Genomic DNA, 21851 nt, shown 5'->3' with positions numbered 1-21851 from the left:
TCTGGTCACTTCATTACCATTGGTTCCTTATTCACCCTAACCAAATACATTTTTTCATATACAAGCAAGTAGCAGCTGCATTCCCATGATCTATTTCGTGGGACCGTCCGATTTAAAAGTTTAATTCCTATTGATCAGCCTCTTTAATTACTTTTATCTGTAGAGCTCGCGTTCGTTATCTTTTGTCAGACTAAAACTGCAAACTCATAAAATCTGTTTCATTTTTATATTTACTGCAATTTTTATTATGATAAATACATGAAATAAAAAACGAGAATGCGCATTTAATTTGTTTTTCCTTTTTTTTTTGAGAAACGTAAATCCAGCCAAAATTGTCATAAGGGGCATCTTGATCAGTTTTTCAAAAGCACATCTTGTTTTTTTTTAAAATAAATTGTGAACAAATCCGATCAAATAGGATTGGAGTCGGGTTTCAACGAAAATTTTAAACAGTAAATAGGTTACGTTTGGTTAAAATATGGCCCTATGTTGTGTGTATAATAATAAAGTCATATTCATTTAGGAATTCTAAATAACAGATAATTTTCTTAAAATTTATTTAACTGAATGTACATGTAAATAGTCAGGTGGTATTTCATTGATGCCTGTTGTAAAACTTTTCATTTTCGAATTATGATAGTTATTTCAAAAAGGAATCCCTTTTTATTTTTTCATCCTGTTGATAACAGAAACCCTTCAGCTATTATCAAAACAACTAAGTAGTGCAATAAAATAATCTGTATTGAACTGTGAGTTTGATAAAAATTTCAAAAATGTGCTCAGCTCTCGATTTTTTTTTCTCATTAAATAAAATTTTGAGTTTGATTACTTCTGGTATATTTTTCCGATTCACTGATGCATTCTTCAGCTCTATGAATGTCAAATATTGGAATAGAATATAACAATACCGAATAAAAATTACAATGCTTATTTTAAGGATGATTGCATATTGCAATTCCAATTCATTATGTGTATAAAATTTACGAAGAGCTCTCCCTAGCTATGGACAAGTAATATCTGCAAGCTAGTGACCATGCCTAACAGGAAAGTTTAATGAACATAATTACAAAGAAGAGAAGACCATTTGAAGTCAAATCCAAAAAAAGTATTATACATCATTTTAGAACTACTTGAGAACTACTACTAATCATTCATAAGAATTTAGTTCTAGAACGTTGAAAGCATTGAAAGTCTTTAGACACAAGGAAATGGCCTCAGCATTATGTAGTCAACAGAGATATCACTTTCGAAACTTTGTCCACGGATGCCCTCAATGATTATCTGAAATATATAAATAATCACAGTTTTTTCAAAGATAATTAATAAATGAAAAATATTACCACTTGTATGCTCATAAATAAAGAAGAAAATAAGTTTAACCATACTTAGTGTGTCACTGAATTCCCGCATTGATTATCAATTTTCATCAAACGATTGTGCCTCCCATGTAAACGTATACTTTATATAGTTGACAGCTAATACAGCATAGCTTTTTGTTTGTATGAAAATATGAAGTCAAACTTTAAATGAACTAAAATATTAGCTTGAAGGATTAAATAAATATTTCTAATGAAATTAATTTACCTCAGTGTTGTTATTCAGAGGGAGATTAAGTTTATCAATGCTGTACCATTGGTTTCCCTGGTCACCTGACTTTTCCCAATGAGTCACCACCGTGTCATTTCCGGTCCTGGTCTGAATCTTCAGAGTTCCGGTCGTTGATCCGTACATGTGGTAGTACATCGAAAGACAGTATGTCTTATCTATATATAAATTAATAATCAGAAATAAGGCAAAAACAGCAACAATCAGACAAATGTATTTGTGTGTCCGTTACAACTCAGTTGAAATCAATTTCTCTATTTCTGAAAACTTACCTTCAAAAACTATGTTGCTGACCAATTGTGCGTGATCCCCAAAATTTTGATTGGTTGCCTCTATGTACATGTAGTAGGTGCCGGATTTTGCAGCTTCAGGACCAGTGGAATAAGAGAGTGTGATACCCTTTGAATTTCAATGTGAATTAGTTCTTTTACGATTCAAGATTTCTCGAAACATGACATTAATAAATGATGTACACATTACAGAAAGTTAATTCAGTGCTTGCTAGAAAAAAGTATGTATGCCACAACGTTCACCTGAGTCAAATCAATCTACTTTTTATCAGTTGTTCTTTTGCTTTTTATATGCCTCTTTGTAAAAAAAATAATAAAGCCGTATTTGGTTGATAGGAAAACTGCTTTATGGGAGCTATAATTTGATTCCTCATATACCAACGGGATTTTTAGATATAAATACTCTCCTCATGGCCCTCTGATTCTTCAACTTATTCCATCTTACATGTAATTTCAGTATCATAATTAAAAGCTAGAGATAATACCGCATATTTGAGTTCATCTCACAATATGCATTGTTATCAAAACTCTATCCTTTTACTATATGCCATCATTCACCTCCTTTTTGTGACCCCCCCTCCCCCCCCCCCCAGGTTAAATGAGATCAGCCGGAATTTATTTATCCATCCATACAGTATCGGTACTTAGACATTTGCACTAGAGTAACGTTACTGCTACGTCAAAAGTAATTAATCATCGTTCGATATCGGCGACACAGAAATAGCCGAAGTTAAGAGTTACAAGAGGTATAATTGCTACCAGCAAGGTAAGGAAGAAGGGAAGAGTAATAATGTTTTGTGATAAATAATTTTTGTGATATAATAACAATATAATCAATTTTATTCTTTCTCAGCTATTGTTTTACATTTAAAGATTAAGCCATAATTTCCCATATAAAGTAATTAATAATATAGCGTATATTGATTAAATCTTAAGTGAGCACTGAAGGGTATAACAAAACAGTTATAGACTGGGGTTCGGACAACATATGATTTGTTGGACGTGAAGGTGAAAATGTTGCCCTTGGCCTGCGGCCTCGGGCAACATTTTCGCCTTCAGGTCCTGCGGCCTCGGGCGACATTTTTACTTTAAGGTCCAACAAATCATATGTTGCCCTCATACATGTACCCAGTCAATAATGTATTATACTTCACACTGGTCGTGTTGGCGAAATAGTTTATCATATATAGATCTTTGATAATGAATTAATAAAACGAAAGCGTTTTTTGCTCATTAATCTGGTTAAAGATTGTTTTGCTAGTTTTAAAAACAGTTTTATTGCAATCTATTTTGAAAATGTGTGATCCATTTGTGTTTTTTGTGACCCTCAAGCTATTCTCAAGGGCTCTTTTCTACAGAAATGTGAATCTGAACTACATTGTACTTCTACGAGGATTCTTGCAATATGATATATTTTTTATATTATATATATATATATATATATATATATGTATTTATATGGACTTTTTAATATATAGTACGAAAAAATAAATAAAGAATATCTATGCTAGTTCGCATGTTCTGATACCATCTTACCTCCGATCCAGGAGTCATGATTTGAACAAACATAAACCAAACTAGATAAAAATGCTTTAATGTGCTTCAAAATACTGATCATACAATTAACAGTTAAATGGATTTTAACAACCTCCTTTAAAGTCAAATTTTTTAAAGTTCTATGTTTGTTATAACGAATTTAACAAATATAACTTTTCATATTGGGTGTAATTTTATGCGACTTGTTTCATACAAACTGTTAGGTACAAATACTGTACATACTGAGTGTCTAGTCCAGTTGAAGATATCTCTGTTTGTTTCTGTCAGAAAACATGAAGATTCTAGACTCGTCTCAAAATCACACAGATCTGTTGTTAATAATAACCAGAATAAAATTGTGATCAGTGAAATTTTATCTTTTCGTAGTACATGTATATTCCAAAATATAAAATATCTCTAGCAAATACGAATGAACTAAGCATTGCAGCAAAGTTAAGCTAGTTATAGACAATTATATGCACATGAGCTTATAATACGTGTTAGTGAAAACAATAACTGTTCATTGGCCTTAAGTTCAAAGTATTTATAGCTTTCCACAGCAAGTGGTGGTGTCTCCATACAACAAACGAGAAAAAAAGAACAAAACTATTCTTAAAACTCATCAATATCATGTTATATTAAGTTTAACTATATACATGTACATTATACTCATAGTTCAAATGTTATTCACGTTCATGTACATGTACCGTACATTCCATTTTTTATTTGAGATACAAACAATATATACGTTTTATATAAAACTTTTTCGTTTTCTGGTGAGTAGCAGAAAACTTTAAATGAATGCAAAATGTTTTGCGCAGCATCCTCATAATTTGTTCTGGTGAAATAATTTAACCCCCATGTAAACGTTTATAACTTATCATGCTTTTAGGTTCTAATAGATATTGATGGCATTAGTCAGGCAAGCTTTTTGAAAAGGTATTACCTGTTAAATGACGGTCCAAAAATGTCGCAATGAGAGTAATAAAGCCCTTGGCAGGAGAGAAAGGGATACAAATTCTGCCTATTGCTACCTCATTACTAATGTGAGCCAGACACAGGACATTTAAGGAATGAATTAAATAGGAATCCAAATTATACTGTATAACCTGGGTTGGGACAGTTTACGCTACATTAACCGCGAAGCCTTCAAATTGTTCATATTTTAAACGTAAAGTCAAGCGGATTGATACGATTTTGACGCAAGTTCATTGTTACGTAGGCATTCCAGATTATACGATTTATATTATTTTTTTATCCAATCAAATGACGCATTACAACGAAAATTAAATTATTTAGCTATAAATATCAGGTCTGACCCCCCTAACTCCAAAGGACAAATATTCAAATAAAAAAAGGAAAATTTCTTACTGCAGTATGTATTAAATAATATTTTCAATAATTCTGATAAGAAGTTTGTAGAAACAGGTAGAGAAAATCCAAAGATCTGATTTTCAACACGGCACTCTATGCTTCGAAAATAAATAATTTGCAAGGCAAGCACTAGGTGGTTTTTGTTCTCACGTACTACTACTACAAATCAAAGTTCAGATGTGGAAAAAATTATTTGTCATGATTTCAGAAAAGTGACGAAAAGTTTTGCTTTTATATATTTTTTTTATTTTGTGTTCTTCAAGTAAACAATATAGTAAGAGCTTTGCACCACCACCCCCCACCATCCTCCAAAAAAGATAACGAAGATAAATATATGTGCAAGGTGATTTACTGAGCAGAAGATAGATGGGAAGTAAGGAATATTGTGTCCTGTATTTTTTTTTTCACTTTACTCTCAGCTCTTACTATTAAGTTTTTCTAAGTACTGTCACGTTTGAGAAAACCCTAAGGATATGCATGAAAACTCAATTCGTGCTCTTTTCAAATAGAGCAAAACTGAGAAAATAGTAGTCTAGTAATGAGAATCCACACTCGCGTACATAAAACGTGTAATAAATTACTACCGGTAACAATTCCTTTTTTCACGTACTGAAAGATATTCCCCAAGTGCAAATAACAGTACAGACCAGACACAACCTAACACCAGAGCGAACCCGAAGTGGACCCAGAAAAAAGTCTAAATTTTACAGATTAAAGTGTAAAATTGACAGATTGAAATGTAAATTTTACAGTTTAAAGTTTAAAATTTACAGATAAAAGTGAAAAATTTACTGATTAATGTGTTGATTTTTACAGATTAAAGTGTAAAATTTACAGATTTAAGTGTAAATTTTACAGATTAAAGTGTAAAATTGACAGATCAAATTATAAAATTTACAGATTTAAGTATTAATTTTACAGGTTAAAGTGTAAATTTACACGTTAAAGTGTAAATTTACACGTTAAAGTGTAAATTTACACGTTAAAGTGTAAAATTTACAGGTTAATGTGTCAATTTTACAGATTAAAGTGTAAAATTTACAGATTAAAGTGTAGAAATTAAAAAAAAATATAAAGTGTTAACTGGAACAAATACGCTTCCGTACAAACAACAGATTTTCAATTAGTGGGATTTCACTATATTTCTCGCAGTGTCATTGAAATCCTCGCATTTAACCCAAGTGGCCTTTTGTGAGGGTTCCCCGACAAAGTGAACAAGGTATTCTAAATTAGGACCAGAAAATCTTTTGACTAGAGTGCGTTTAAGCTTGTGGAGAATGGTCGGAGAACAAACATCTGTTGACGAAATGCCACTGGGATTGACACAGTTTTCCTGCGAACGAATGTGTTTCCGTATTGTGCGTCGTGGACGAGGCAACCCAGTTGGTGTAGGGTAGGGATCCGCTGACGAATGGACGGATGATTCCGACTATGTGGATGACACAGAATGTGACTCCCGAGAAGTGGATTTTTTATACTCTGGCAGAGCAGAGTCAGTCATTGTTTGGTAAGAACTAAGCTCAACGTGTTTCTGGTTCATGCTAGAAATCTGAACCGCTTGGTCCTTGTAGATTGAACGTGCAATCTGAAAGTTTCTAGGCGTAGGTGCACGTACATCTGCATACTTTATTCTGTTTATGTGAATCAGTTTATCTAGGGTCTTCTGGGTAGAAAGGTGAAAGAATATAACCAAATGTGCTGAAACGGTCTCTTTGACATGTACACTATACATGTATACAGTGGCATTATGGAGAACATTGATAAATTTTCCAAACTTCAAATGTACATTGGACGTAAATTTATTATTGATTTCCTTGCTTTCTCCAATTTCGGAATTCTGATTCCAAGAAATTCTAAGTTATAAAATAGCGGGTTATTAGGCATTTTTTTCTTCGGCATTCAAACACATGAATTATGCTATCTCACTGGGTGAAAAAAGTGGTTTCCCATCATGGGAAACTTTATGGAAACCACATGGAAACCTCAAGTTTACATCATGTTTCCCAGTGGTTTCCGTAGCGGATGCTAGGTTATTCCGCCAAGTTTCCGTGACACGGAAACCCCGTACGCTCCGATTCCATAAGGTATCCCGAACCACGGAAACCTCTGTAAACCTGAAGTTTCCCGAACATCCATGTAGTTTCCCGTAATGGGAAACCTGAAGATTCCACTGGTTTCCAGAATCAGGAAACTTGATGGAATCGGAGCGTAGGGGGTTTCCGTGGAATGGAAACTTGGTGGAATCTTTAGGTTTCCTTTTACGGGAAACTACATGGAAGCTCGGGAAACCTCATGATTCCTAAAGTTTCCTTGACTCAGGAAACCATATGGAATCGGAGCGTAGGGGGTTTCCGTGGAATGGAAACTTGATGGAATCTTTAGGTTTCCTTATACGGGAAACTACATGGAAGCTCGGGAAACCTCACGATTCCTAAAGTTTCCTTGACTCAGGAAACCATATGGAATATGAGCGTAGTGGTTTCCGTGGAATGGAAACTTGATGGAATCTTAAGGTTTTCTTTTATGGGAAACTACATGGAAGCTCGTGAAACCTTATGATTCCTGAAGTTTCCTTGACTCAGGAAACTATATGGAACTTGTGTAGCACTTTCTGTGTGGCGGAAACTTGGTGGAATTATCTGGAGTCTCATTCCTGGTGGAAATTACTGGGAAACTTCAAGATTCCCCAACTTTTCTAAAGGAAGCAATGTGAAATAATGCGTATTCTTTTAAAAATCTATCAAAAAAATTTATTACATGTAAAAGAAAAAAGCATTACCATTTTATATGTTTAATAATTCATTTGATGTACAAAAACTGTAACTGAATTTTTCAATGATATCAAAATATTAAATAAATTCATATATCTTAGATAAACAATGGAACAGTCTTTCACATTTAAGTTCATTCATAAGGGTCATTAAGTACTTCTTTCAACATCAGTTTCCTGGTTTTCTTCACATCACCTATGATCTGCAATATTCATACAAAATTATTATATGATGTCAGAATTATAATGCTTGAATATAACTTAGAAATCTGAAAGATCAGTCAATGTCCTTTAATATACCAATATCAATAATTACTTTCCATGACCATGATACATATGATTTCAGCATTTAATGTATCTCTTTAATATTTAATACTTTATGATAAGTGAAAAAAATAACATAATATAAATAATGTTTTCAGCCTTATTATGTCATTGAGAATATATTACTACATGTATCTCATACTAAGAACCCTGCTTTAAGTTTGATTAGTTTGAGAGAAAACATACTGTATACAGGGTTATTTTCGCCCCGTCTTATTTTCGCCCTTTCACACTTGCGAACAATTTTGTCCCGTTTTAAATTCGCCCAGTCATAGTTATTGTTAACGAAATATTACTGTATTCTTTGAACTCGCCCCGTTTTAAATTGGCCCAAATGAGGGTAGGACGAAAGGGGCGAAAATAAAACGGGGGCGAAAATTTCCCTGTATACAGTACCCTTTATAATAACAAAAATATTAGGGAGAGATTTTTTTTTTTAATTTTGATATTCGACCTAGAAATTGGTTGAAGATCATTGCAGACCCTCCACCTCATTGCACAAAAGCTAGATTACACCAGGGGAGAAATACACTTTGGACTACGATTTTAAAAAAAGATATACAGTAGATTTTGATACTGACCTTTGACCTAGAAAATTAGTCCAAGGTCACTCTTCATCCTCTATCCACAGGCTCTCTGTAGTTTAAGTTTGAGAGAGAAATATGCACAGAACGAGTGATTTCAGATGGAGTGATGGGTAGACACTGTCTAAGGGCATCCACAGAACAGGACCTAAAAATAATGCAATATATATGTTTTACAGTATATATACACATGTACTTGTATGTTAATGATTTATCATATGCTGCATTGGACACATATGATTTTATCATGGTTTAAGTATACATGTGTCTTATGAGTAATTTTATACCGGTATTGCATGTACGCTCAGTTTATTTAAGAAATAAACAAGCAAATTCAAAGAATTGGGGTCCCCCGCTTTCGGTGTCTTTGTGGGTGAGAAGTTATTTTTTATAACATATTGTGTGTAATATGAACATCTTATCATATGTCATTTATTTAGAAAGAAACATTGAAGTTGATTTTTTTTTTGAAGGATGAAAACCCTAATCCTGACCGTTAAAAAGTTATGGAAAAGTAAAAAAAAAATTTAAAGTAGGTCAACTTCAAGGTCAAGATCAAAGGGTCAAAGTTGTTGATATCCAATGAAAGGTTTTCTCACAAGAATAACATATGTGAAGTATGAAAGCTCTAGCCCTTACTGTTCAAAAGTTATGGTCAAGGTTAAAGTTTTTTCATAAATCTTTAAGGACAAGGTCAAAAGGTCAATGCTGTTGATATCCAATGAAATGACTTGCCACAAAAAATACATATGTGAAATATAAAAATCCTAGTATCTACCGTTCAAAACTTGGGACAAAAGTTAAGTTTTTTAAAAAAGTTGTTGAAAACTCCAATGTCAAAGTCAAAGGGAAAAAGATCAAAGGTCTTCTCAAAATAATTACATATGTGAAGTACGAAAGCCCTAGCCCTCACCGTTCAAAAGTTATGGTCAAGGTTAAAGTTTTTTCATAAGTACGTAAATCTCCAAAGTCAAGGTCAAAAGGTCAAGGTTGTTGGTATCCAATGAAATGACTTGCCACAAGGAATACATATGTGAAATATAAAAGTCCTAGTATCCACTGTTTAAAAGTTGTGACCAAGGTTAATTATTTTAAAAAGTAGTTAAAACTCCAAGGTCAAGGTCAAAGGGTAAAAGTTGTTGGTATCCAATCAAAGGTCTTCTCACAAGGATTACATATGTGAAGTACGAAAGCCTTAGTCCTCACTGTTCAAAAGTTATGGTCAAAAATAAAGTTTTTTCATAAGTACGTAAATCTCCAAGGTCAAGTTCAAAAGGTCAAGGTTGTTGTTATCCAGTGAAAGATGTTGCCACGAACAATAAATATGTGAAATATGAAAGTCCTAGTACCTACTTTTCAAAAGTTATGGCCAAAGTAAAAGTTTGGAACTTTTGTGTAAAAGTGTTTCAAACTCCAAGGTCAATTGGTCAGATTTGGTGGTACCGAAGAAAAGGTCTTGTCACAATTAAGGAATACACATGTGAAATATGAAAGTCATAGCTCCACTAAATCAAAAGTTATGGGCAAGGTTAAAGTTTTTGTGACGGACAGACTGACAGACTGACCGACTGACAGACTGACGGACAGACGAATGAGATTTAATATCCCCTCGCTTTCGCGAAAGCGGGGGACAATAACAAGTTTATAAACTTCAATGGGAGAGATACCACAAATGTATATATAAACAAGTAATTTAATTTTTTTTACATATATTGACCAACATTATTTACATCCATTCATCATGTTCATGAATTGGCTGATCAAAATTCAGTCAGTTTTAGATCTATATGATATACCACAAAGGACTTTCACATTTACAAAAGTTATTCCCCTTCGCAGGGTCTATGTGGGGTCAACCTGCTTAAGACGCTGTTTTCCCTCTTTAACCGTATCAACTTTGAGGGACAATATCTTAGAAATAAAATTTGTATGAACATTATCATTATGACTTGCATGTTGCCCCCATACTCTGGCAATACAGATACAGATCGTAATTGTCCAATATTTTTGAAGATTGAAAATATTAACAGATAACTTACAAAGGACAAAGTGGGGAAAATGAGCATTACACCGACAACAGGAGATAATTCTTAGGAATGTGAAATTCGTCTATTGGTGATGACAATTCCTGTTTTAATGTCACTGAAAAATTAAAAGACATTAAAAATTTAAGCCCTGATTGTCATACACGTGACGCATGCTGTTTTTTCATCCATATAACCTTTTAGTTTCATAAAATTTACCAAAATTTAATACTTCAAATAATTTCATTGAATATCTATAAAATAAAGGAAACTCTAAAAACTTAGTGACTTGCAGAAATTATTCCTTGAAGAGAAAAAAAATCTATCATATTTCACATAAATATGTGCATAATGAGCCTTTTTTATTCATTTAGAACATATAGTATGTGCCTCATTTCCCCAAGAAATTTTCAAAGACAATGGACTATGACTGTAAGCAGAAATCATTGCTGTTTACTTACATTGGAAAATTTAAGAAAATAATTAATTTCCTTTTTTTTTTTTAATAATGCTAAAAATAATTTAATCTATTAAAAATAATCTGACTGTAAAATAACATTTTTCATAATCTTAATCTATGGGCAGATCACTTTAACTTCATAAAACAACCTGATATTAAAGTAGAACTCTTTAGTGTGCAGTTTTTAGAGCTTCCTTTAAGTAATCAAAATACTGACCAGCAAGAAATCAGTTAATAAGCATTTCCTTTTTTTCATTCAAATTTTTGTAGAGATCTCAGAGTTTTTTCCTGTTCAATTCAGGTTCAAGACGACAAAGTTTTATTGAAGTGTGTGTATTAGAGAACTGATTGTATGTCAATCATAGCAATACAAACATAACATGGAGGGGGCAAATTGTTTCAGCCCTAGCTTTTACATAAAACTTCTTGTAGCTCACAGCTGATATACCACAGTTCAGTATTTAAATAAAATTTAGAATCTTTTTTTTTCAGGCAATTGTCATATACATACTAATCATGAATGAATTACCACTTACCAAATGACCACATCCTGAATCATGATACATTTTCTATAATTTTATCTCACTGGTTTTCTTTTAAAGTCACACAGTTTTCTTCTCTCTGAAATGATAAATTATGTCCAGGTACTATTGCATTCTAATTTAAACTAACTATGTAATAGCATTAGCAACAACTGGGATGGAAGAAAAAATAACCAGAAGTCTCTGTCAAGACTGTAGCTCTACTGGTTTGTACTTATCAAAAACTGATGCACAGAATTATGTATCTTAGTACAGTCTACTTGTGTGTCAAGTTATACTGAAATCAGACTAAAATTTAAGGAGGAGTAGTGTTTGCAGACAGACGGACGGACAGCTAGACAGATGGACGGACGCATTACTATCGCATAAGCTCTTCTGGTTTCTGACAAGTAGAGCTAAAAACAAGAAGCGCTTGTGAAACACAGCAACAAAGTTCGAAAATGCAATTTTTTTAGCATACTGTTACAGGTCACTGTCAAGATCACATAATCATTGTCCTTGTTGCCATTTGAAAGCACTTCATTAGTGGAGTATGCATACTAAATATGAAGCCACTATCTCGTATAGTAGTAAGTACTAAAGTTATGGTGAAGGTTTAAGTTGACCACAGACACTCAGACAGACACACAGATATACAGTTATGGCAAAAGTTTGAACATTATAACTTGGTATACACACAGCCACTTCAAGGTATCAAGGGTAAAATTCACAGCACAGCGGGACTGCATTTTGACTTCGAGGGATCAATTTTGACCTAATGACAGCTAAATCTGTTCAGTAAGACAATACTGTGTACATGTATGTAATTAGTTTTATTGTGCATGATTATTTACTTATTTTCTTGATCTTCTCAACTTGAAGTGTTCTGTATTTTATTACCAAGTTTGTAATAAACATAATGAAACATACCCTTTTCCACATCACATCCTGTATCAGACCTTTGACCAATATCAGCCCTAGGGCCTCTGTCCCTCTGGCTGATATTGGTGTATCGGGCTAGGATGTGATATGGAAAAGATTATGTATTATTCGCTATACATTGTCCTACTCAGGTCAATAATTGTGAAAAAACTGATAATTCAAGCTGATGATTCATTTGCATTTCTTGACATACTATAAATATTAATTCACTATTAGGCTTTTCTTTTTTTACATCTTCATCTCAACAGATTAGACATTACAAAAAAAATCTTTTGAGCAGTAAACTATTTCAATAAACAATAAAACAAACCTAATCTCTTCAGAAAAGTGGACAGGCTTTCACCTACATTCACTTTTTTATGTATATTTTTCCTCAATATCATCGTCATGCATATGATTAAGGTTATGCTATTCCCTACAATCTATTCCAACTGTTCTGATGAGGATATCCTTCATGAATAATCGGATAAGCTGAGAATGAAGACACTTTTTGTAAAAATATCGATGCTTTCATCAAAGTTTTGAACCAAAAATATTTCATTTATACCTTGCCATAAGTCGTAAGTTCCAAAAAACAAGAGTTGGCTATCCGAAAAGTCAGAAAACACATGTATTCAAACCGGATATTCTACGGTCTGAATTTAACTACAAAACCATGCTCGGTGAAACTATTATCATCCGGATAATTTGAGCGGGGTTAAAAATATTTTTTTTTTAATTCCGAAAAGTATTCATTTATATATAGAGAGAGAACATACATATGAAGCATACATTTTAATAAACATGATAAAAGGCGAAACGTTGCCATTTTACAACATACAGCATGCACATGCACGGTGCCTTTGGGGCCTCCATAATGTAAGTTATGCTAAATCATTGTCTCAAATTTTTTTTCTCTCTCTTTCTCTCTGCAATATATACACTTAACAATTTAGAACTTAGGTATCCAACTTTTCAAAATGGCGTCAGAGTAAAAGTTGCCTCCGATAGTGAAGATTTGTTGTTGCCAAATATTACAACTATTTACCGTAAAAAGTTAACAAAAATATACGTACACTAATCCTTCATAGTTGGCCATTGCATTTATCACAGTCTTAAAGACACTGGGTGGTGAAACCATCTTTACTTTTCACATTTACCAGCTGCTTACACCTTCGTCTTCGTCCTTCTCGATCCTCCAAAAATGGCGCCTCGGGAAATTGACCAATGAAATAAAGCGCCTACAGAGCGATGCAGGATGGGAAATATAAACTGTTGAGATCTTATATTAGAATTTAATTAAGTTTTCCCCTTTTCGTGGAATAAAAAGAGGGGCTCCTAAATATTTTTGCCGATATGATGTGTAGGCCTAGTATATTTAGAAAAAAAAACGGTTAAATACATGAGGCAAGAGCAGAAAAAAATTCTTGCTCGACACCTCAACTTATTTGCCTTCGGGATATGGGTTTCGGGGCTTGGTTGTTTTTAGTTGCCGTCCTTGCTGAAAGTACCCCCCCCCCTCTCCCCGCTTCTTTTAACTGTTACATGTATGATTATGAATTTATAATGTCACACTAACAGATGTTAAATTTTTAAAGGCACATTTTTTTTATTGTGAACTTTCCACAGGAATCCTAAAAGGCATGAAAATGAGCTACAATTATAATATGATTATCAAGAACAGTTTTTTTTTATTTCAATAGTGATGATTGAAAAGTTCGGTGATTAATAATTCATTGCTAATAAATTGTTGTGTTTTTTTTTAGGGGGGGGGGTTAAATTACTAATTGAACTCCCTCCTTTTCGGGGTTTAATTAGATTTTGAGCCTGCTATCAATATTACTGGTGGACCTGCTAGACTTTTCTCTAATTGCTACATGTACATTGTACTTTAAACTCCTTGGCTTTTAGCTAAAAAAAAATTCACACATCATTTTAACACGTAAAATTGTCTTAAAAATGAATCAGAATATGTTGAAAACCTTTTTTCTTAGGAGAGTTATATCTCTAGGTGGAACAAAACTAACATCTTATCAAAGGCAGGAACATATAACAGTATTTTAATTCAGTATTTTAGTCGTGATTGGTATAAGTGAAGTCATGGGAAAGATTATGTCGAAAGTCATCTATACTCGTTGATGTGCAGGGCTGCACTTATGCATACAGCTTTAGCTGCTGGTCCCGCCCTGTATTCTTTAATGGTTTTTTTTTTTCGTTAAGAAATCTGGTAAGGTATACTAGTAAAAATAAAATCCCGGTTAGTTTATTACTCTAAGGGAAATTACTTTCCTACAGGCCTGAAGATCAAGTCTATTAGTCACGCAAGTTTTTTTTTTTTAAAGAGTAGCATGTCGGCGAATAAAAATAAAGTAGTGTACAACATAGATAAAGAAATGTTTGTTGAAGTATTGACAAACTTTATACCTTTATAGAATGAAATCAACAAAAAATGCACAAAAATACAATCGTGACAATTATACAATGAATTAATTATACAATTAATTATTTTAATAGATTGCCTTAGCATGCACTACTTTAAAATCCATTGTTCTTAAGGAAAACAAAATCATGCAAAATATTATAGACTTTCCTTTATCTAGAGCAATGGCCTTTGGAGAAAAAAAAATATCTGAAAATTTTAAAGTTTGTTAAATATAATGTACCCTACATTCTAATTTCATGCGAAAAGTGCAGGCGTTTACTACACGGGGATCTGCGTACATATTTAAACAAAAAAAAAAAAAAAACAACCGTTTTATGTGATGAATTATATTATAAACATTTATCTAATCAATGTCTTTGTAGTACGTTAGATTACAAATTTCACACAAAAAACCCATCAACAATATTAAATACAGTTTTGATTTCACATTGATCTATTAACGTCATTCTGATTTAATATAATTATACACGACGAGAATTAAGATCTATTCAATACCTATAGAAAATTATTTAATTTCTAAAGAGGATAGTTTTATTTTAAATCAGTAATGAAAATTGAAATAAAAATTCTAAATAGTTTGTTCTTTCATTGAACTTCTTAAATGTAGGTTATTTTATAAATATGTTCTCTTGTATAACTTTATTTATGGAATATACAATTTTTTAAATGATAAAAGGAACACGAATCATCATCTTAATTTAAAAGAATTTTCGGTAGGAGACTGTGTGTGTACATGCTCGACGACAGCCCATTGTTCCCTTTAGGTACAAAACCGTCTCAATTCACATAGAATATACAAAAAATACACAGTGACAGGTGTCTTTGCGGCACGTGTCTCCACCTGAAATGGCACGTGAGGACAGGTGTCCCTAATTACACAGGCCGACCATAGTGACTTTTTCAAAAGCGTTTTTTTTTTGGGGGGGAGGGGGCCTTCTCAAGGAAAAAATGAAAAGCAACGCACCCACTCCCAATAATAAAAATAATAATTTAATAAATTTAAAAAAAAAACAATATTCACTATTAATAGTAAAATACTAGTATGATAATACTCAACCCCCAGCCAATTCGATGAATGATTCTTATCTGACCAGTTTATATTAATATATTAATTCATATTAAAACAAAATCTTTATCACTTTCTAAACTTGTATTTAAAAACTTGAAACACTAAAAATGTCATTTTGACAAACCAACTGAAGTATTTTTTTTCCTGACGGATTACCCCGATATAAAAGAAATGCCAACCTCTGGTATCTAACACAAATGCCTAGTAAGGTACCTTGATGTCTTGTGAATACATGTAATTATGTAAAAATAATTCTTCAATGTCAGTTGCAAAATACTGGAAAAAAAATTAATTATTTTATTGAGGAACGTCTCACCTGTCCTTAATCAGTAATCGTAATTTGACATATTTCTTTATTTACTTTTTAATCGAAGTTTTTAGTAAACCTTTTCTGTAAATAATTTCATTAAATGTACCCTTCCTTAGCTCTTCCATTTTTTCAAAGGAACATTCATCATAGACAGCTTCAAGAAAGTGGGATCGGTTCTGATTGATTTCTACATAACTGCATGCACTTACTTTTTTCTATTCCACTTCACGCATTCTATACGAGTTTACCAAACCTTATGTGATAAATCAAATTCAAAATTGAATTAAATTAAATAGAATTCAGTAAAACAAAATTAAATTAAAATTGAATTGCGTTCACGGTGCTGAAATATTAAATTAATCACACAGAAATACACATCTAGTTATTTTAACTGTTTGAAGTTAATTATTTTGATACAGCATGTAATCATTTTTGAAATATTTCTATCATTGGTAAAAATATGGTAACATATTTAAATATTTAACTTTTTGTAAAATAAAAGGTAGGTGGGTTAGTATTGAGATTTACTTTCAAAGTGTCCCTGCCTGGGAAACATGGGGGAAACTACACATTGGTGGCTTCCATGTCGGGAATCTGTATGGAAACCACTGAGGCATGTTTACATGGTTTCCTATCTTGGGAAACTTACGGGAAACCACAGGTTGGTTGTTTCCATATCGGGAATCTACATGGAAACCACCGGGGCATGTTTCCATGGTTTCCTATCCTGGGAAACTTACGGGAAACCACAGGTTGATTGTTTCTATGTCGGGAAACTATGTGGAAACCACCGGGGTATGTTTCCATGGTTTCCTATCTTGGGAAACTTACGGGAAACCACAGGTTGATTGTTTCCATGTCGGGAATCTATGTGGAAACCACTATGTGGTTTCCATAAAATGGAAACTATATGGAAACTACTGATGTCACGATTCCCATATGTTTCCATCGGGTTTCCAAATTTGGGAAACCTGGCTTTTCATCCTGTGTCTCATCTATAAATTAACCTACTGTACACGTAATATGTATAGATTTCATTTATTGAACATGTAGTTACACATTGAAATTTCGTGATGAATCTTCATCAGACATTTTTCTACATAAAATTGATTATATCAGATCTTTATTATGCTCAGAATCATGGATCGAGTATGATTTTAATCAGAATGAAAAAAAATTAAATGACAAAATTAACTAGAAAGTCTGCTATTGCAAGCAATAGCGTATTCTCCCCGAACTGGACAAGACTTTCAATTTTTCATCACTAAAACAACACCCATAAGCTAAGCTTGGACAACCATCAAATCGTATCAATCCTTTCAGTACTTTGATTTAAAAATCAAAGAAAAAAGAATTTTCACTTTTCCCATGTTTCTATGGCAACTATTGACAATTTGCAATTTTTAAATGCAACACACACAATTACAGATACTAATCATTAAATCAATAAAGTTTCACGACGAATGTCAAAGGGACAAGAGAGAACATTCTCGGACAAAATTCGTCGCTTTTTACAGATTTCCATAGATACGGTAGCCATTTTGAAACTGAATGACCACACAACACAACTAAAAACAGTGATCGTCCTTTAGGGAAAGTTTCAGGAAGATTGTCCCAGCCATCTCTGAGAAACAGCCTGGAGAACAAAAACATGCGTACAATCGCAATATGTCGCTCCCGACTTCGTTTGGGGCGACATAATAGTAATTGTTCTCCCGATAAGAATATATAAGTATATCCCCCTCCCCGCCACTTCATATACACTCATTGATGAAATTTAAAATTATTTTTGAACAAAAATATTTCTAAATATTTAAATATAGATAAATACAGGAAAAATCAAGATCCAAAAAAGATCAATACACTGTTACTGTAAAATCTCATCATTAGACTACATTTTAATAATAAAGCCTGATGACTCGTCCTTGCCACCCTGTACTTGAATTGTTTTCTATAAGACTGCTGCAGCTATTTTTTCCCCAAATGATATTCAGGACGATGTACATTGAATGTTTACATTCCTACTTAAGAAGATCAATAATACTGATGTGAATTTTAAATAATTTAAAGGAACATGTAAATTGGGAAAACGGATATAAAATGATCGAATAAGCTAGGACACGTTCATATTCTTGTAATGTGCCTGAGATGGTGAAATCATACATTTTGTCAGCTTTTCTTTCTTTTCTCCTCTCTTTTCAGTAAAAATCTTCTTTTTTTCATTTTCGCTTTGACTGATATATTTACAACAGTGCGACATTTAACTTCGGACACAACATAGTCCGGACTTTTTACTACCATTTCTTATTGTCATGTCCAAAAAGATTTTATAGCACCTGGTGGGAGTTCTTAGCAGTATCACATATTCTGCTAAAAAATCTCAGATGGGAATTTTTCTCCCATCTGAAATTTTTCTCCCATGGAAGAATGGTGGGATAGCTGGGGGGACTGAAAATCCCACCATTCTCTCTTGGGATTCTGATACTTAGGACTTCATATCTTTTAAAGTAGAGATGTCTATGAGTTCAACATGAGAATATGTGATACTGTTAAGAAATCCCAACCAGGTGCTATAACATTTTTATGAACATGACAATTAGAAATGATAGTAAAAAGTCCGGACTATGTCGTGTCCGGAGTTAAACGTCGCACTGTTTTACCCAATATATATTTTTCAATAGACTTTAAATATAAAACACTAAATAAAATACATGGGTAGATATAGAACTGTACATGTAACATTCTATCTGCAGAATTAAAATATGTAAATTAATGTATCAACTGCTTTGATTAAAAAAAAGAAAATCAATATATAAAGATAGTATACAGACCGGAGAATTAAAATAACTAAATATAAAATAATATCATAATTAGTGTAATAGATTTACACCGAACATTAACACAATTTGCTTGTAAGTTCAGTGTTTGGATTTATATCGAATAACATCAACATTGAAGCTTTTATCCCATTCGACAGATAAATATGCCATTTTGATTGGTCGAGGCGCTGATTAGTTAATCGCTAATCGTGATTGACAGCTCTGTAAAGCAATGCCTAACGCGCGTTCGGGTCCTGCGACAGCTACCAAATTTGGGTTTGCTCTCTGGGTCCGATTCGGGTTCGCTCGGGGTCCGTTACGGGTGCGCTTTGGTTTCGCTCCAGGTTTGCTCGGGATCAGCCATAGCGGATCCCGAGAGAATCCAAAGCGGACCCAAAGAGCAAACATGGGGTGCGATTTGGGTTTGCTTTCTGTTAGGTTGTGTGCGGTCGGTACTGTACCTTGAATAAATTTTATTCACTGAACAATTACTTTGTTACACATGTCCGCACATAAGTTATAGTATACTTAAATGTATCAGCTAGAAATTTTCATACCAATACTTTTCTCAACTTTGTTATAATCGTTAACCTCAAAGAAATCCAATTTTTATTTTCTAGAAAAGGTGTTTATGATAAGGAAAGTACTACTCGGTAACGTACATTACAAATCACTAAATATTAAGTGTCTCATCTTTGATTTGAATTCACTTGATAAACGCGTGTTCATAGCAATTTTCAAATTTTAGGCAATCCACCGACTGACCTAAGTCTATAAAAAAAGGGGAGCAACTATTCTTTCGCCATGCACTCGGCACTTTGAAGTGAAAGTTGAGGGTCTTTCGCATTGGGCCTTAAAAACAGAGACCCTGTATCACGGCAGCTGTTGGCACGATAAAGAACCCTCACTGCTCATAGACCCCTAGTGTCGAGTAAAGGTCAAAATTTTAAGCCGATCACCGGCATACGGTAACGTCTTCATATGTGTGAAAAATTCTCGAGTTATGTTTCACTGGTTTATGGTGACGTTTTTATTTGAGTGAAAAATTCGCAAAAGGGACGTAAAGCAACATACAATCAATCAATCAATTATTGATTTTATTTAAAAACATTTCGTTTTGATAGCAGAAGTTGTTTTGTGCATTCTTAACTTATCAGATTGAGTTCGTCTTTCAACTTTCATTTGAAAAGACAGATTAAAAGCTATATATGGAAATTATACGTGCTTTTTTTTTTTTAGATTATTGAGATTATAATGCAAACTATATAGATATACGTACATGTACTTTTTATTAAACACTGCTTGCGAGTTCTGTCAAAATATTTATCATCATCACATCTCGAATCCTGAGAAAATATACAAATATTCATGAACGTAAACACAAAGCAAAATTTGGGAAAAATAGATCAATTGCTAGATGATTTTTAACTAATTAAATTTCATAGCACAAATTTTATAATAGATATATTTTGTAAAAGTATAATTACCACTTTGTATCTTTTACAGGTTTGTTTGTAGTCGTCTGTAGATGTAGACGTAAAATTTAAGGATTTTACAAGTCTACAGTACTTTTCTTCGTCAGAATCACAGATGTCCACAGCCAAGCATTTCGGATTTTCTGCACATTTGCTGGAACATGTTGCCATCATGGAGTAAGAAAAAGATGTTATTGTCTCGAAAACATACATATCAAATGTTTTAGGAATACCTCCAAAATATGACAGAGAATGACACTTGTCTGCATTCAAAGACATATTGCAAGAGAACAGAAAATATAAAAATATTGCCTCTACCAGGAATGACATAGTGAAGGTTTCCTAAATGAGTGATAATAAGTGAGAAATGTTTGCATGATTTTATATGAAACATAATGGCTGTTTTATTATTCATTACGTATTGATTGCGTTCTTTTATTATCTTGAAAATAAAATGTTGGTCGAAAATAATGCAGAAATAAAATCAATTTCTTTGCTAAATTTTCAATGCAATTTGAATGGTACCTGTAAGTTGGCATGCTATCCTGAAAGACAATTCCAAAAACAACAATTATGTAAATAATTTCATTTATGAGTTGAATGCTGTTTATTTTCTTTTGTCTAAATGTAAGTAATTAGATTGTCTATTTTATTGTTCAACCTGAATGTTTTGATTTTTCTCCATTTGCTGGAATTCTCTCAGGCCTTGCAAGTGTCAGGTTCCATGTTATGTAATTTCCCCCATTTTTTCATTTTCGACAGCTAGTTATGCAACTCCAAATTTTTCATGGTCAAACCTTACCCCTTCGTAGACAATCAGCCAATCAGAGATGTCCATCATAATCACGTGTTTTAATGCTGTCTGTAACTGTAACTAAGTCAGCGCTGGGTCATTCTCGCTTTATGGACGCTATCAGTAATAGAAAAAAAATTTGGCACAGTAAAAAAGGAAAGAATCCTACGTTTAATCCCTGAATTGTAAGCTTGTTGCAACGCATTTTTGTGAATGCGCTTGACTATCTTTTGAGTTGGTTCCGGTTGGGGTACAGTTAGCTAAACAATAGACCATGTCGGCATTGAACGTTTGTGTGATCGGACATTCGTACATCAGAAGACTGAAGGAATTTTGTGATACAGCAGGGATGAAAGATTTGGTTTGGATCCTAAGGAATTTAGAGTCATTTTCAGAGGAAAAGGGGGACTGAAATTGAGTAAATGTGATTCACGCTCCGAACTTTTGTGTTTTGACACTATCCCGGATGTTGTGTTCTTGCAAATCGGCGAGAATGACATTTCCTCGTCTACAAATATCAGAAAATTAGCCAT

At 33.2% G+C, this 21851-nt stretch overlaps 1 protein-coding gene and 2 long non-coding RNA genes across 3 annotated transcripts; all 3 read right to left on the bottom strand.

Annotated features, from left to right (window-relative positions):
- Positions 1 to 1151: 1151 nt before the first annotated feature.
- On the bottom strand, positions 1152 to 20721 carry LOC134282223 (MAM domain-containing glycosylphosphatidylinositol anchor protein 1-like). The gene is made up of 6 exons (XM_062764655.1): positions 20538 to 20721; positions 20330 to 20396; positions 3675 to 3760; positions 1878 to 2004; positions 1585 to 1763; positions 1152 to 1281 (listed from the first exon to the last, which is right to left on the bottom strand). Exons 1-6 carry the CDS (start codon positions 20697 to 20699, stop codon positions 1195 to 1197), a joined length of 708 nt encoding a protein of 235 aa, XP_062620639.1. The 5' UTR covers positions 20700 to 20721; the 3' UTR covers positions 1152 to 1194.
- Positions 7581 to 10565, bottom strand: LOC134282224 (uncharacterized). Its single transcript, XR_009995244.1, has 3 exons — positions 10523 to 10565; positions 8481 to 8631; positions 7581 to 7778 (listed from the first exon to the last, which is right to left on the bottom strand). It is a non-coding gene; the product is annotated as an uncharacterized LOC134282224 (long non-coding RNA).
- LOC134282225 (uncharacterized) lies at positions 10580 to 13054 on the bottom strand. The gene is made up of 3 exons (XR_009995245.1): positions 12978 to 13054; positions 11504 to 11588; positions 10580 to 10625 (listed from the first exon to the last, which is right to left on the bottom strand). It is a non-coding gene; the product is annotated as an uncharacterized LOC134282225 (long non-coding RNA).
- Positions 20722 to 21851: the final 1130 nt, after the last annotated feature.

The sequence above is a fragment of the Saccostrea cucullata genome, unplaced genomic scaffold, assembly GCF_032062105.1.
Source record: "Saccostrea cucullata isolate Sc308-1 unplaced genomic scaffold, CSIRO_AGI_Scuc_v1 ctg5765, whole genome shotgun sequence".
NCBI classification, from domain to species: domain Eukaryota; kingdom Metazoa; phylum Mollusca; class Bivalvia; order Ostreida; family Ostreidae; genus Saccostrea; species Saccostrea cuccullata.
The sequence above is the reverse complement of the archived record's forward strand: the minus strand, read 5'-3'. Positions and strand labels throughout refer to the sequence as shown.